General features: G+C 47.0%; 1 protein-coding gene across 1 annotated transcript; it reads right to left on the bottom strand.

Moving 5' to 3' along the window:
• Positions 1 to 473: 473 nt before the first annotated feature.
• On the bottom strand, positions 474 to 10,554 carry NIFK (nucleolar protein interacting with the FHA domain of MKI67). Its single transcript, XM_004608184.2, has 7 exons — positions 10,381 to 10,554; positions 8,952 to 9,092; positions 7,862 to 7,970; positions 6,243 to 6,454; positions 4,298 to 4,345; positions 4,090 to 4,176; positions 474 to 1,939 (listed from the first exon to the last, which is right to left on the bottom strand). The coding sequence occupies exons 1-7, from the start codon at positions 10,486 to 10,488 to the stop codon at positions 1,754 to 1,756; spliced, it is 891 nt and encodes a 296-aa protein (XP_004608241.1). The 5' UTR covers positions 10,489 to 10,554; the 3' UTR covers positions 474 to 1,753.
• Positions 10,555 to 12,136: the final 1,582 nt, after the last annotated feature.

The raw sequence follows: 12,136 nt of genomic DNA on the forward strand, positions 1-12,136 counted from the left end.
TCTGAAACAATGGCTGGCATACTTATGCAATTTTGATTTTGTACTGCAAATATATTGTTGTATTCTCAGCACTAATTAACAACAAATGGATCAACTGAAAAACATTTAAGATGCGAGTATTAAATAGCTATTAAGTTTTTTAAAATATTAAACACAGGGACAGGGATACTATAGCAGGTTGCCACACAGAGTATACAGGGGCTTAAGGCACCTGTTTTGTACTAGGGTGGCCCGGAGTTGATCGTCAGGAGTGAATCTTGAGTAAGAACCAGGAAGCAGCCCTGAAGCCCAGGCAGGTGTGGCCCCCCAAATCAAACATGTCCAAGATTTAACATGGAAAGGAAAAAGTATTGCTGGTAATTTTTGAATGAATCTGAGCTATAGTGTTAATAACTAAGCACATTTCAAGAATTCAAGAATCTAAAAATACTTGAGAAGATAAAAAAGCTTTATAAGATAAACGTAAGTCTCACTTGTACACAAAATGCAGAGTTTATTCGCTGGTTAATGAATCTTGAAATACAAACCCACATAAATAATGGCAATTAATTCAAGCCGGCATACTCAAAGTTTAACATTGTCAAAAAATAATCAAATATGTAAATGAAGCTGTATTAGTAACAGAACTTTTTCTCAGTTCCCATAAACTGAACTTACGTTTGTCTATTTCAGTCTGATCCAATACTGAAGTGACAGAGCCCTCCACATTACAAGTGCACGGTCAAGTGATTTATCAGATGGTAACAAAGGATACAGCTTAGCACTTAAACCCATTAACAGTAGTCTTTTCAGGCAGATGAACTAAAAATAGTATTGTGTAAAAAAAAAAAAAACCAACAAAGATGGGGCCAGGGCGAGTACAGTGGGCAAGGTACTGGTCTTGTGCATGTGGCCCAACCTGATTTCACCCCCATCACATAGAATCCTGTGAGATTCCTAAGCACAGAGTCAGGAGTATATCCTGAGCATCACCTGGTGTGCCAAACATAACAAAAATGGGACCAGATAATTATAAAAGCAGGTAGGGTGTTTGCCTCGTGCAACGCCAACCTGGACTCAATCCCCGGCATGGTCCTATATGGTCCCTGAACACCACTAGGAATAGTTCCTGAGTGCAGGGTGAAGAGTAACCTCCGAGCACTGCCAGGTGTGGCACCCAAATCAGACCAAACCCCCACAGGACAAACCAAACCAACAACAAAACCCCAAAGATGATGACAGAGAGGCAGCATGAATCCGGTACTGAGAGTTCCTATGCAAGCTTGTATTTCATTTTGCATGTCTTTTTTTTTTTTTTTTTTTGCTTTTTGGGTCACACCTGGTGATGCACAGGGGTTACTGCTGACTTTGCACTCAGAAATTACTCCTGGCAGTGCTCAGGGGACCATATGGGATGCTGGCAATCAAACCTGGGTTGGCTGCGTGCAAGGCAAACACCCTACCCACTGTGCTATCAATCCAGCCCCTGCATATCTTATTCTGTTTTGAGTCACACCCGGAGTGTTCAGGGGACCATATGTGATGCCAAGGATGAACAGGAACCAATCACATTCAAGGCAAGTCCTCCTGTACTATTGTACTATTTTTCTGGTCCATTGGTTAAGCCCAAATAACTGTTTTCCTTACTGACATTAACCAACAGATTTTTCCTCCCAAAATTTTCTAGGTGGCTGCACTGAATTATATATATATTTATAAATCAGTTCTTGTAATAAAAACATTTCCCCCAATACTATACACAACACATTCAGGATCACTGATTGCTTTTTTTCTGTCTTTTTCTCTTTGAACGTGCAGGTGTCTGAGATGCTTGTTCGTCTTCTTTTACTTCAGATACAGGTTGTTTGAAAATAATTTCATCATCGTTATCATCATTCATGTTAAGTACTTCGGATTTTCGTTTCTCCAAAAATGTTGGTGTACAAACTGGTGTGGGGCCCTGGGTTAAAAAAGATAAGAAACGTTAACTAGAACATTGGAAAGATTAGTTAGGGATGACTTCAGTTCCATTGCCTCCTCTCAATTTACAAATTATGCTGTGTTATTTTGGGTTTCCGGTTGTGACTGCCTAGCTACTGGAAAATGGGGGATCTGGGCGGAAGAGGCCCAGTCCCAATCCGAGCAGGCTTGGAGATCTCAATACCCAGTCCCGCACACATGGGTTCCTCTGCTGGCTCCTTCATGCGTGAAGCTCGTCCAAATGTGTGGATAGGGGCCCTGAGCATGGCTGTGGCTGGGTTCCGAAGGTCTTTGGCTTCCAGGGCTCTGCTCGGGGTGGGGAGGGAAACTCAACCCTCCCTCTGAGGGGCCCCGGTGAAGACAGCCAGGCGCGGGGGCAAGAGACCCCGGCACCCTGTAATCCCATCAATGGCCAACATCCAGAGACTATAAAATTAAGCTCCCGGAAGAGAGCGACGCAGAGTGTCTTGCCCCCGCGCCTGGCTGTCTTCACCAGGGCCCCTCGGAGCGGGTGGGTTGAGTTTCCCTCCCTGCCCTGAGTAGAGCCCCGGCAGACGAAGACCTCGGAACCCAGCCACAGCCATGCTCAAGGCCCCTCTACAATATAGCTTATTTTAGGTACAAAATAAAAGTCCCATGTTAAGACTTAAGTTTATAAACACTGTGTTTATTTCTTCCTACTGTCTCAAAAATGCAATAAACCGCAGCACACCCACCCCCCACAACTGCTGCTATGTAAGCTCATCTACTGGCCCAGCTCCAGACTCATGGAATTCTCAGGAGATCAACCGGTTACAAAAATCTGTGATATACCTAGCAGTGCTTGGCTGAGAACTTTGGAGTGCCCTCCAAAGGGGGGTGGGCCAAATTTCTGCTCTGCCAAGCCCCCAGTCTCATGCACACATTCCAGCTGTCAACATGTGCCTCTGGCTAGACTGCACCTCACGACTGAGCTCCCAAGAGACATCAAACTGCCCAGAATTTCAGGCACACTGTTTTTTCACACCCTGCTATGCACAGGGGTTATTCCTGACTCTGCACTCAGGAATTCTCTTAGCTGTGCTTGGGGGACCATATGGGATGCTGGGAATCGAACCCGGGTTGGCTGTGTACAAGGCAAATGCCCTACCCGCTGTGCTATTGCTCCAGCCCCTCAGGTAACTGGAGGTCTTTTTTCCCCTGAAAACTCTGGGCCTTCCTGGAGACAACACCTGCCACCCCATACTTCCAGAAATGCTGGTAACCACCGGCATGTAAGCTTACAGCCCAGTTGATACTCTGGATTTTCTGGATATCTCCAAACTCTACAATACTAACATCCCAGTTGAACACCAAATTGGATGGGAATGTAACACAGAAGCCAACTAAGCTTGATGAATCACAGAAGGCTCAACTAGCAACAACGGCTTAGTAAACCCCCAGACAAGGACTCAATGTTCCCATAATGAGATACAACAAGTTCACAAATTCTCTTCTACTGAAGCATTTTTTGATCATCCCATTAGCCTTTTAGTGATATGAAGCAACATAAAATAATTTTGGGCCAGGTATGGGGGCAGACTTGAGGGGTGGCTGGGAAAAAGGGTGCAATAATGGAGTGAAGGTGACAGTGATGATGGGATTGGGGTTGGAATACCGAATGCCTAAAACAAAATTATCATGAACTTTGAAAAGCACTTTTTTTTTTTTTGCTTTTTGGGTCACACCCGGCGATGCACAGGGGTTACTCCTGGCTTTGCACTCAGGAATTACTCCTGGCGGTGCTCAGGGGACCATATGTGATGCTGGGAATCGAACCCGGGTCGGCCGCGTGCAAGGCAAACGCCCTACCCGCTGTGCTATTGCTCCAGTCCCTGAAAAGCACGGTTTTAAAATAAAGTGGAAAACATTTGCAATAAACCCATAGTATCGTTTGTTAAGCAGCAAAAATTTATCCAAACATTACAAGGTTAAATTTGAAAACTCAACAAAGTAATGGAAACAGGGAATTGCTTTTCCTCCTTCAAAGCTGATCCCAGGATATGTTGAGTATGTAACCTATTCTCTCCCACCAATGCAAATCAAGTGCCTTGCTGCCACTGAGTGGCAGAACTGAAGAGTACCACCACCAAACCCAGAGTACCATTTTACCTGGCTATCCACAGTGTTTTCAGAAGTTTTAGGACTGATTTTGTTATCAACTTTTGTCATCTTCTTCCTCTTCTTGTTCTTCCCTGTCTTTAAAGGTACATTCAACAAATTTTAAGAGATTTTATTAACACATTTATCAGCAAAGGCAGTCATGAATATATTTTCCTATTTATCTCTCTTTAAGTATGTGAGGTAGATAAAATTTTACCTTGGTCTTTTCAGAATCCCCAGAGCTGGACTCCTCGGTGTGTAAAACCTTATGTAAACATAAGAAAACATTACACTGGCAGTCTCACATGCCTAGATTTTCAGTTTACCATTAAATCCTTATCTACACAGATGCCAGCTGATTCCTTCTAAATGAGAATTGCAATTACATTAAAAAAAAAAAAAAAAAACACCACCTATGAATGATCCCAAGTAAAGGGCAACAGTAGAGGGGCTGAGTTAAGGAATGGGCAGAAACTGTACAGGCTGAAGTAAGAAAACCCCAGCCTGGAGCCAGCCAGTCTTGAATCAGGTGAAAAAGCAGGCCTTGGTAATCACCTGTTCTGGCTAATGGGGGGGCAGGATAGGGGGATGACAAGGTGGTTGGGACTGGCCTTCCCCACGATCTAAGGAGCAGACACAGGACAATCAGTTCTTGCAGGCCTGTCTCTAGGTTTCTAGAAGTTCACAAGTGTACCTGGGCCCAAAGAACTGTGATATACCTAATGATTTTCTGTGGGGGCAAGTGGGTCAATAATCAACAGGAACTGGGCCCAAAGGAAGGCACGCCAGCCTTCTTGGATAGGATTTGTTGTTGGTGCTGGTGCTGCAAACTGTTAATTCATTAAGCCACATCCAAGGGTGAGCCTCCAGAGGTACATGACAGTGTTAACACTGTTAAAGGAAGCAGGGGGACGGAGAGACAGTATAGGCACCTGCATGTGGTTCCCCTGACCATCACTGGGGATCACTCCTGAGCATAGGGCAAGAGAAGCTCCCATGTAACTCAGGGCAAGGCCCAACTTGCCCTCCAGTACAGATCTAATATACATGGGAATAAACGCACCACCGATCAATAAATGAACTTTTTGGAAATAAGCCAGAGTCTATAGAATATCCAAAACAGTCTCTGTATTTTATAAATATTTTTGCTGCCCGAGTATGGCAGAGAAGACACTTGCCTTGGATGTGGCTGACTTGGGCGCCATCCCTGGAAGCACATATGGTCCTCTCGGCCCCACCAAAAGTTATCTCTGTGCGCAGAGCCAAGAGCAAGTCCTGAGCATCACCAGGTATGGTCCCAAACTCTAGGTGTGACCGCCCATTCCCCCAAAACACTGGATTCAAGTAATCAATAATACATCTTCATGCTGGTGACTCTGGTACAACAGAATCCCTGCTCATTTAATTGGGGGGGGGGGAGGTTTGGGGTTGGGGTGGTGACAGAGTACTCAGCAGCAGTTAGGGGCCAACTCCTGGTGGAGTTCAGAGAAACTGAAACTGGGTTGGCTGTGAGCAAAGCTATGGCCTCACCTACCATGCTGTGTCTCCAACCCCCTGGTTAATAATTATACGCACTTGAAGAATATTCTCATTGTGGGCCAGGGAGATGGCTCACAAGGCTCAGAGTGGACGATTTGGATGTTGGGATCCCAGGTTCAATACTGGCACGTGTTCCTATGAACACTGAGCTCTGAGCAGAGGGAAGACAGCAGACCGTTGGTGACCGTCGGCCCCTCCCTCGGAGAGTCAAGCTGTCAACAATCTTGCATTACCAGAAATGTCTGGTTCCTGGCTTGAGTGCGGCCAATTTACAATCTTAGTATTTACTGATACAAGGAAACAAGGTTTAACTCTAGCCATATCTTTTTCTCTTGAGGGGGGCACCGGTGGTGGTGGCAGTGGTATTTGGGCCATACCCAGCAGTGCTCAGGGTTTATTCCTGACTCTGTGCTCAGGGGACTGTATGTGGTACCAGGGATCAAAATGAGATCGGTGGTGTGCAAGTCAAGTGCCTGATCTCTGTCCTCTCTCCAGTGCCTGGTAAGAACTTTTGTGAGTAACCCACAAGCACTGTTTTTCGGTTAAACAGAGACATGCTACAGTTAGAGAGGTACGACACCTGCCCCATAAAAACACAAACACCATCCCTTGAGAGCATTTACCAGAGAAGGGAAACTATAATCAATCCCCCTTTTCGCCAACTTCTTTCTGAGTAGTTTTTCTTTCTTCACAAATCGTTTCTCCATCCGCAGCTTTTGAACAAGATTCCGGTTCTTATTATACCGCCGTACTGCTGGAAATGACGGCTTTTTAAATGGCTTATACCACTCTCTAAAAAGTTCTTCATGTACCTTTTCTGGCGGCACAACATAACCTATATTGAACACAGGAAAAATATTTTAGATCAAGTAGGAGAGAGAGGATTTTAATGTTCAGAATTTCCAGGGTCATTCCTCACATCACACTTGAGATATGCTCCCACTCACGTGTAGGTCTCTGAAGGAAGAAAACAAAACCAAAAAACCAAACAACCAGTATCCAAAGGGAAAAAACAAAATCACACAATTTACCTTGCAGCTGCAATCAGCCTGTCTCCCTGTTATGCTACAGAATGGAGACCAATGCCCTCAAACTTGCTTAGTACTTTTATTCTTTTCTTTCTCCTATGTCTCGTTTTCCCACTTCCTACAGTTTTATTAAAATCACATCTAAAATAATAATTTATCTGCGAATGTAGTTCAGGGGAGTATACACTTTATCTGGATGACAACCTGGGTTCAACACGAGCACCTGGGTTGGAGATACAGTTCAGTGGGTAGGACACTTGCCTGGCACATAGCCAACCTGCGCTCTCTTCTTGGTACCACAAGTCCGCTAGGAGAAAACTCCTGAGTGCAGAGCCAGGCAAAACCCTGAGCACTGTCAGGTGTAATGGACAGAAAGGAAGGGGGAGAGAGGGGACCTGTGGCTCACCCTGGTATCACATGGACTCCAAGATCTTGGTCAGTCCAAAATGGCCTGGCTAATGGATGGACACGGACACGAACATGGACACACGGACACACTCTCTCTCACGTACATATTATTTATAGGAGCCAATTCTGGGGATGTTTTAGCCTGGCTAATGGATGGCTATGGCTACACCAGCAGCACCGGGGACTTAGTGATCCCTTCTCTATCCCAGCTACCTTCTCCCCCAGCTCATGAGGCAGGCTTCTAATTGTAGAGCAATTTTCCTGGCTCTTGTCTCTACTGTCCTTGAAAATCACAGATTCATAAAATTGCCAGCAACCCGAATTCCCACACCTATTTCCATTCCAACCTCCCGCTCCTCACACATTCCTCCAAGGGCAAACGCTCCTCCTGCATTGCTATGGCCCCCGCCAGGATGGTCTCTATCTTCACTCCCTCCCCCTAAACCTGCTTAGGGGGATTTAAACCTAAACCTTCCTTTAGGTTTCAACTTAAACAATTTTCCCTTGGGGGAAATTTCAATATGACGTTAGGATTAGGTTTAACTGCTCATGAAATCTCATGAAATACAATCTTTCAAAAAAAGGAAAGAAATACAATCTTTGAGTAACTCGTCCCAATTTCTCCTCAGCATAACACTACTACTGGTCTGGAAAAGCTAAATTTTCCATCCAGGTGAACTGTCTAGAAAGTGCACTTAAACCCCTGCACCATTCCTTGAGAGAACCACTGCAGAGATGCAGAACAGGCAGGACACACCACTCATCACCTTCAGACACTCCTGTAAGCCCAGAGGGGCATCACTTACACTTCAACATTCTTTCACCAAAAAGATAGTTGTCCATTGTTTCAGCAACTATTTTGGCAACATCTTCTGATTCAAACTCCACGAAGGCATATCCTTTGCTATTTCCAGTCTGAAATGGAAAATCCATCACAGTAACAATGAAATCCATCAAGTTCTGAATTTAAATAATGCAGATTAACTCCATTATTAAATATCAGTATGACACCTTTAACTCCAACTTTAATTCAAAGATATCATGCAACAGGAAAAGATCTAAAATAATCCGACCATGTCACTAACTTTAAGGTATTCTGAATTAGAATTTATTATTTATTTATTTGGGGGGGTGGGGAATCCCTGGTGATCCTAAGAGCATACTCCTGACTCGGCACTCGGGAAAACCAACAATCTGAAAAACTCAGGTTACTCCTAGCAGTGCTTAGGGGACCATATGGAACGCTGGGGATCAAACCTTGTCCAGCAACATGCAAGGCAAGTGCCCTACTTTCAATATTATTGCTCACACCTCTGGACTGAAATCAACTTCACAGCAACACTGATCATATAAAGGACATTTAGTAGGTCCCTGTAGTCCTTTGCTCCTTATTAGCATCCATATTATTCACATATCCCTATTATTCATCTATCAACACTCATAATATTGAGCAATGCTTCAGAAAATGCAGATATTAACATTTTTTATATTTATTTCGGGTGGGATTTCTTTCCTCCCCCCTCCCCCGTCCCCCAGCAGTGCTCAGGGCTTATTCTTGGCTCTATGCTCAGGGAACACTTCTGGTGGTGCTGGGAAACACAATGACAGGGATAGATACGGGGTTAGTCTAATGCAAGGCAAGCCTCAACCCCTGTATAATATCTCTGGCCGACATTATTTAGGAAAAAAAAGTGTTTTTTGAGGAGTTGAACATGCCTGTTGGTGTTCAGGGCTTATTCCTGGCAAACTGGGATCGAACTTGGTAGATTGCATGCAAGGCAAGCACCCTACTGGCCCTACCAACTGCACTATGTCTCTGGCCTACATTTTTGCTCTTGTGGCTATTTCACATAAACTGTCAGCTTTTGAAAATTAAACTCAAGACAAAAATCTTACCTTTGGACTCCTGCACAGTTTGAGTTTCGTGACAGCGCCAAATTGAGAGAAGTACTGGAGGAGCTGAGTTTCATAAAGTGCAGGTGGTAAATGGCCCACATAGATCACTCCAGGAGTAAGTTTTTCAGATCGTTGGTTTTTCTGAAATCACAATGACCAGGCAAACACATATTTAACTCCCTGCTTCTTGGTCCAAGACAAGAACTTAAGAGGGTACCTTGTGCTTGCAATAACCACAGTAAACTAAAAACTCAGCTGTTTAAAGTCTATCTCCCTATTAAGCCATTCACCAGCACCCAGCACAGTATAAACGCTCAATAATTATGTTAAATCAAGGGTCCTTTCCAAAAAAGGTTACCTTTTTGGGGGGTAGAGATATGTGTGTGGGGTCACACCCGGCTATGCTCAAGGTACACTTCTGGCTCTGCACTCAGGCATCACTCCTGGTGTTGCCTGGGGGGTACATCTGGTGTGCAAGGCAAAGGCACTATTGCTAGGGGCCCCTCTAACACGTGATTTAAGGTCTTTTGGTGGCGTACTACATAAACACACCTTGAAGACGCCTGCTCGGCTACTCCTATCCATCTAATCAATTTCGAGGACTTTTCCGGCATCGCGCCCACGCCTCCTACAAACACAAGTTTGAATCCTCCCAACGTGCGTTCTCTGCTACAAAAACAGGGTAAAAGGGGCTGGGTAGACATGGGACTTGCTAGCACCTGGCACTTGCCAGGCAGGTTTTTTTTTTTCTTTTGGGGTCACACACGGTGATGCTCAGGGGTTCCTCCTGGCTCTGCACTCAGGAATTACTCCTGGCGGTGCTTGAGTGGCCGTCTGGGATGCGGGGATTCGAACCTGGGGTTGGCAACATGGTAAGGCAAACGCCCGCCCAACTGTCCTATCGCTCTTGCCCCCAAGTAGTGTCTTTTTGGCTTTTTTTCTTGGCGGGGGAGGGGAGGTCACACCCGGCGATGGTCAGAGGTTCCTCCTGGGTCCGCCCTCAGGAATCACTCCCGGCAGTGCTCGGGGGACCATCTGGGATGCCGAGGTTGGAACCAGGGTCCACCGCGTGCAAGGCCTTCCCTCCGGCCCCCAAGCGGTGTCTTTTAAGCGTTTTATAAAAGGCATGGGCCAGGGAGACGGCTCAGCGCTCGCTTTGCAAGGGCGAGGCCCACACCTCCCAACCTCACGTGTGCGACCTCCTCCTCCCCCAGGAGCTCCCGGGATACAGCGGGCTTCCCTTAACACACCCAGGTTTGGGGTGGGGAGGGGAGAAGAAATGCACAACTTAAAACGGCTCCCCAGACCTCCCGAGTCCCGGGCGGGGTGCGGCTCATCCCCCAGGCGGGGGTCCCGGCCCCCGGCCCGCGCCTCCCCGGCGAGCTCCGTCACTCCCCGGGCAGGCCCGTTGGCCGGGGCTTCCGCTCACCGTCTTCTTGGCGCGCCGGCGGATTTGCGCCACCTCCTTCCGAAACTGCTCATCTGTCTCCGGGTTCAGCGACAGCAGCGGCTTGGCGGGGCCGCCCCGAGAAGCCATGGCGAGAGCAGCCCGCGACCCAGCACACGCGGCGCACCCGGAAATGCAGCCGGCGCCTCCGGAGCGGAAGTGGGAGGAGCTCGCGGCGGAGCGCGGGGGCGGGACGACTCCCGGAGAAGCTCGGGCGCCCCCGATTGGTGGGGTGCCCCTGTCTCTCGCATGGGGTGGGGCGACGCGCGGGGGTGGGGGTGGGGCGACGCCCACCGGCGCTCGGGCGCCCCCTATTGGTGAGATGCCCCTGAATCTCGCGCGGGGGCGGGGCGATGCCTGCAGGAGCTCGGGCGCCCCTATTGGCGGGGTGCCCCTGAATCTCGCTCTCCAGCCTCTTAGTGGGCTTCACTTTTATGCCTTCTTGGAGGTCAATTGGTATTTTTTAAAAAATAATTTTATTTAGTTTTGGTTATAGGCCACACCCAGTGATGCTCAGGGTTCACTTCTGGCCCTACATTCAGGGATCACTGCCGACTCTGGCTTAGTTGGGACTGTGTGAAGTACTGGGGGCAGAATCCAGGTAAGCTGTATGCAAAGCAAGTTCTCTGCTACTAGCTATACTCTCTGACCCGGGAAAAGTTGTTATTAAACATAAATTCCAGGGAAAGGGAGACAAGCCAAAGGATTGGACTTCAATTCTGGGCACCGCAAAATCCACCCAGCACCATCAGGTGTGATCCTTCAGGCATAGTAGCTCTGCATATCCGTCCCAAGCTCACACGACTAGATCTAGTGTCATTGGTCTTTGAGTTTCCTGAGCCCCATTTGGAAGCCCTTCTTCAAATAAACTCTAAAAGAATATCTATCCTCTTATTAGCTATTCACTGATTTTCAGTATTTTTCTCTTTCACTTCTGTTTTTTTTGGGGGGGGCCACACCTAGCGGTGCTCAGGGGTTACTCCTGGCTCTGCAGCCTCAGGAATCCACTCTTGGTGGGTTTGGGGGACCATATGGGATGCCAGGGATTGTGCAAGGCGAGCACCCTGCCTGTTGTACTCCCTGGCCTCTTTGCTTGTTCCTTGAAACCTGATGAGTGGGTTGGTGCTAGAGGAGAGTTTATGATGTGACTAAGTGAGTGAAGGGTGGTTTCCTTTTGGTTCTGAGTGCTGAGGATGGAACCCTGGGGCTCATATGAGCAAAGTCAGAGCTCTAAGGCTTGTTCCATACTCCCCAGCTGGGAGGTTGCATTTGACTGGAGATCAAGATCTGAGGGCTGGAGAGAGCAGTATGTGAGACCAGAAAGCCCTACAGTGCTGTGATTGACAGTTTGACAGTGACCCTAGGCTGGAACTAAGCTAATGCATTTGGTGGTGGCCAAGACTGAGGACAAGCTGGAGCCAAACAGCTCTGTGCTCTGTGCATCAGGTTTCATCATCATCATCATCCAGTTGATTGTTGATTTTCTCGAACAGTCTTAGTAAGTCTCCATTCGTCCTAGCCCTGAGATTTTAGAAGTCTCTCTTTACTTGTTTTTACCAATGGTGCCGCATTGGAGGCTTTTTAAGGGCCGGGGAATGAGACCCATCATTGTTACTGGTTTTGGCATATGTAAACGCCATGGAGAGTTTGCCAGGCTCTTTCATGCAGGCAGGAAACTCTCGGTAGCTTGCTAGGTTCTCCGAGAGGAAGAATTAGGCTATAAGGTCCAAGAGCTTGG

This window comes from Sorex araneus, chromosome X, assembly GCF_027595985.1.
Source record: "Sorex araneus isolate mSorAra2 chromosome X, mSorAra2.pri, whole genome shotgun sequence".
NCBI classification, from domain to species: domain Eukaryota; kingdom Metazoa; phylum Chordata; class Mammalia; order Eulipotyphla; family Soricidae; genus Sorex; species Sorex araneus.

What these genes read in the sequence shown, in the direction of transcription:
- NIFK (XM_004608184.2), bottom strand. Translation starts at nt 10,488, where the DNA reads ATGGCTTCTCGGGGCGGCCCCGCCAAGCCGCTGCTGTCGCTGAACCCG. An exon ending in AACTGTGCAGGAGTCCAAAG is followed by an intron (nt 7,971 to 8,951) that starts GTAAGATTTTTG and finishes TTTCCATTTCAG; the next exon opens with ACTGGAAATAGCAAAGGATA. An exon ending in TGGTGAAAGAATGTTGAAGT is followed by an intron (nt 6,455 to 7,861) that starts GTAAGTGATGCC and finishes TGTTCAATATAG; the next exon opens with GTTATGTTGTGCCGCCAGAA.